Source organism: Galleria mellonella, unplaced genomic scaffold (genome assembly GCF_026898425.1).
Source record: "Galleria mellonella isolate WM207_F2 unplaced genomic scaffold, CSIRO_AGI_GalMel_v1 utg8992, whole genome shotgun sequence".
Classification (NCBI taxonomy): domain Eukaryota; kingdom Metazoa; phylum Arthropoda; class Insecta; order Lepidoptera; family Pyralidae; genus Galleria; species Galleria mellonella.
The window spans coordinates 1-3,895 of NW_026442171.1; the positions used below are offsets into that span (position 1 = coordinate 1).

The window sequence follows — 3,895 nt, forward strand, 5'->3', positions numbered from 1 at the left end:
AAGTTCACTGAGAAGTGAACAAACGAAGGCGCTCGCGTTAATACAGCAATTATGTGATGATCGTAATTCGTTAATCGCTATGCTTAACGAACTCAAATCAGAGATCTGCACTGTGCATAAGAAATTGTCGGATAATGGCAATTTCTCTGCTGCCAACCCCACTCTCACTGCTGCAACTGCTGTTCTTACAAGTGACTCTACAATCGCTGCTCCGTCTAATACCGCTGTTCCCGCTGATAACGTGTGTGAGAATTATCTCGCTCTCGCTACACTGAAGGCACTCTCTGCAGCTTCAACTACTGCTAACTCTATCTCTACTTCTACGACTATTGCGGGTACAAATGCTCCGTCGCCGAAAGTTGTTGTTTCTGCTCCCACCGATAGTGTGGGTATGGATCATCTTGCTCCCGCTACTTCGAAAGCACTCTCGGCTGCTCCGTCTGCTGCTTGCTCCACTCGCTCTATTGCTGCTGATAATAATAATGCCAATACATATGCTGACGCTGTTGCTAGGAATATCAACGCTCACTCGAAAACCAATAACAATCCAACAGTTGCTGCTAAACCAGTTCGCCAACCTGTCGCTGTCAATGCTGCTCACTCTGTCGCCGTTGATGATTCTGTTAACAACGCTTCTACTTCAATCAGTGCTAACAGAAACTTGAAGTTAAAAGTGAGTACTAGGAACAAAAAATCCCCAGCCTGCTTCAACTGTTGTTGGTGTTAATGCCAATAGTGATCTGGATGTCGTCATACCCAAGAAATGGATTCATTTGTCTGCCTTTAAAAACTCGGTCACTGAAGAAGATATTATATCTTTTGTCGTTAAACATGCTAATGTTGATAGAGAGCATCTTCTATGTTATAAATTAATTAAGAAGGATACCGATGTTAATAATCTTAAGAGGATAAACTTTAAGCTAGGTGTGTCCCCATCTTTTTTTAATGCCGTTTTCTCCTCTTCAGTGTGGCCTTCTGGCATTAAACTGCGTCGCTTTAACTTTTTTCCAAAGGGAGGGGAAAACAGAGCTGCAGATTAGTTGATGCGCCTGTTAATCGCAATTCTACTCATGCGTTTTCTGCACCTTCCTCAACTGGCTCCTGTCTTAAGGTCTACTACCAAAATTTATCGGGTATTAGGTGTAAATCAAATATTATTCGCAATTTTTCTTCACGTTTGGATTTCGATATTATCGTTATTGTTGAGACTTGGCTGAATTCTAGTTATATGATAGTGAATATTTTGACTCAAATCTCTATTATGTCTTCCGCAAGGACAGAGATCACGAAAAAACTGGCTGTCTAAGAGAGGGTGGAGTTCTCTTAGCAGTTCATCGCAAATTTCGTCCTCGCTTAATTATGCTTGAGAATGAAGATTCTATCCTGGACCAACTATGTATCTGTGTCAATGATGCTCTGTTCATTGCAGTCTCATACATCCCTCCTAATAGTCCGCTAGAGTTGTACAAGTCCCATGCAAATAATATTTCCTCGCTGGTATTAAACAAGGTAAAAGATAATAATATTTGTGTTTTGGGTGACTTCAATCTAAGCAATATCGTCTGGTCTGGTTGTTCCTATAGTCCTGCTCTTATCCCTTCCAATTTTTCGTCTTCCTCAGGAGTTATTTCTCATTGATAGCTTGCTTGGTCTCAATCTGATTCAAGTTAACTCATATTCAAATAGTCTTGATCGTTTTCTTGACTTAGTCTTTCTCAGTGATAATTTAAAATTTAGGTTTCTTGATGGATTATCTTCAATTAGTCCTGCCACCATTCATCACTCTCCGCTAGCGTTTGAGGTGGATACTTATCTTTTCGCTCCTGTTAAACCAATTGATGGGCTTGGTTTTAATTTTGCATTTTGTGACTTTGAACGCTCAACAATCAGCTCTTTGAAATAAAATGGGATGATTTACTATCGGGACTTGATACAGCTAATTGTTTCGCCATTTTTAAGAAATCTATCCAGGAATTTTGTCATTATAATATCCCGCTCAAACGTTTACAACCATATAAGTTGCCTTGGTACACTAAGGACCTTAAACGTCTAAAAAATCTTAGAAATAAATATTATAGAAAATTCTCTTCAACTAAATCTCATGTTTCTTTGTTCAATATCAGCACTACACAAAACTGTTTAATGAATTGGATAAGTCTCTCTATAAAAGGTTTATTCATAGTACGGAGTCTGCAATCAAGTCTAACCCCAAGTTCTTCTGGAACTTTGTAAAATCTAAAAGAGCGTGTTCGGCCATTCCCTCTGCTTTACGCTGGGGTGATAAGTCAGCATGCACTCCGGTCGAAATCTCCAATTTGTTCGCTGAATTTTTCAAATCGAACTATGTTCAAGATGATCCTGGTACTAGTTCCACTTTTTCAGCTGATAACTTCCCATCCATAAATTTTGGCTCACTGTGTCTTTCACAGGACGATATTGCCAAGGCTGTTTCTGACATTAAGTCTTCGTCCAAACTGGATTTGGACGGGCTTCCGCCCGTATTTATAAAAAATTGTACTGCCTTATTATATCCTCTCATGCTTATCTTCAATAAGTCTCTCTCCACCGGGGATTTTATTTCTGACTGGAAATTGACACGCATTACCCCTATTCATAAAGGTGGTAGAAAGGATGATGTCTCCAATTACAGGCCTATTTCTAAACTTTCTACTATTTCGAAAATTTTTGAGTGTTCTGTTAAAAATAAATTATTTTTTGCAGTAAAATCAATAATTAATGTCAATCAGCATGGGTTTGTCGCTGGACGCTCCACTGTGTCTTAGCGGTTTTTAGCGATTATTGTATGTCTGCATTCTCCGCTGGATTTCAGGTAGATTGTGTCTACACAGATTTCTCTAAAGCCTTTGATAAAGTATCACACAATATTCTAATTAAAAAATTATCATCTCTAGGATTTCACTCGGTCTTCTTGAAGTGGATTAAATCATATTTGCAAAACAGACGATGCGTAGTCACTGTCGATGGAGTGTCATCTGATTCATTCATTGCGTCATCGGGAGTCCCACAAGGAAGCGTCTTGGGTCCACTTCTCTTTGTGCTGTTTATCAATGACATCTCCTGTTGCTTCTCTTTCGCTAACTTTCTGTTATATGCAGATGACTTAAAAATTTTTGCAATAATCAAAAACTCACAAGATGTACTCAAACTTCAATGTGATATTGATACTTTTCATAATTGGTGCCTGAAATCGAAACTTTTTCTGAATGTAGATAAATGCTCACAGATCTCCTATAGCAGGGGACGCAACATCTTATCTTCTAGCTACAGTATTTCTAATTGCGTCCTAAAATGCGTTACTGAAATCAAAGATCTTGGGGTAATCTTTGACCACAGATTTTCTTTCAGTAATCACATCAACTATATAACTTCAAAATCTTTTTCTGTACTTGGCTTTGTCCGTCGAAATTCTACAAATTTTTCCGACCCCTACACGTTAAAATTACTGTACACATGTTTTGTGCGGTCCATTTTGGAGTATGCAGTGTTTATTTGGAGACCATATTGCATATCGTCAATTAACAGGATCGAGCGTGTTCAAAAGATCTTTCTTAAATATGCTCTCCGCTCCTTAAAGTTTGTTGACCCAATACCATCGTATACATCCCGCTTATTGCTTTTACATCTTAAATTACTGGAAAATCGAAGGTCCGTTCTCTCACTTTCATTTGTCTACAATATAATTAACGGAGAAACTGACTGTCCCTACTTATTAGGGAAACTTAACTTCAATACTCCCCAGCGTTGTCTCAGATCCATTTCCCCATTTTATTATAAAAAGGAAAGTACTAATTTTGCTGGATATGCTCCTCTCAAGCGCGCTATGCGGGAGTTTAACTCGATTTCCGAGAAAGTTCTTCTTGATTTTTCTCACTCT

General features: G+C 38.6%; 1 protein-coding gene across 1 annotated transcript; it reads left to right on the forward strand.

Moving 5' to 3' along the window:
- The first annotated feature begins 79 nt into the window (after positions 1 to 79).
- On the forward strand, positions 80 to 727 carry LOC128202332 (uncharacterized). Its single transcript, XM_052902289.1, has one exon. It carries the CDS (start codon positions 80 to 82, stop codon positions 725 to 727), a length of 648 nt encoding a protein of 215 aa, XP_052758249.1.
- The last annotated feature ends 3,168 nt before the right edge of the window (positions 728 to 3,895 follow it).

Excerpts from the sequence above, each read along its gene's own strand:
- LOC128202332 (XM_052902289.1), top strand. The coding sequence starts at position 80 with ATGCTTAACGAACTCAAATCAGAGATCTGCACTGTGCATAAGAAATTG.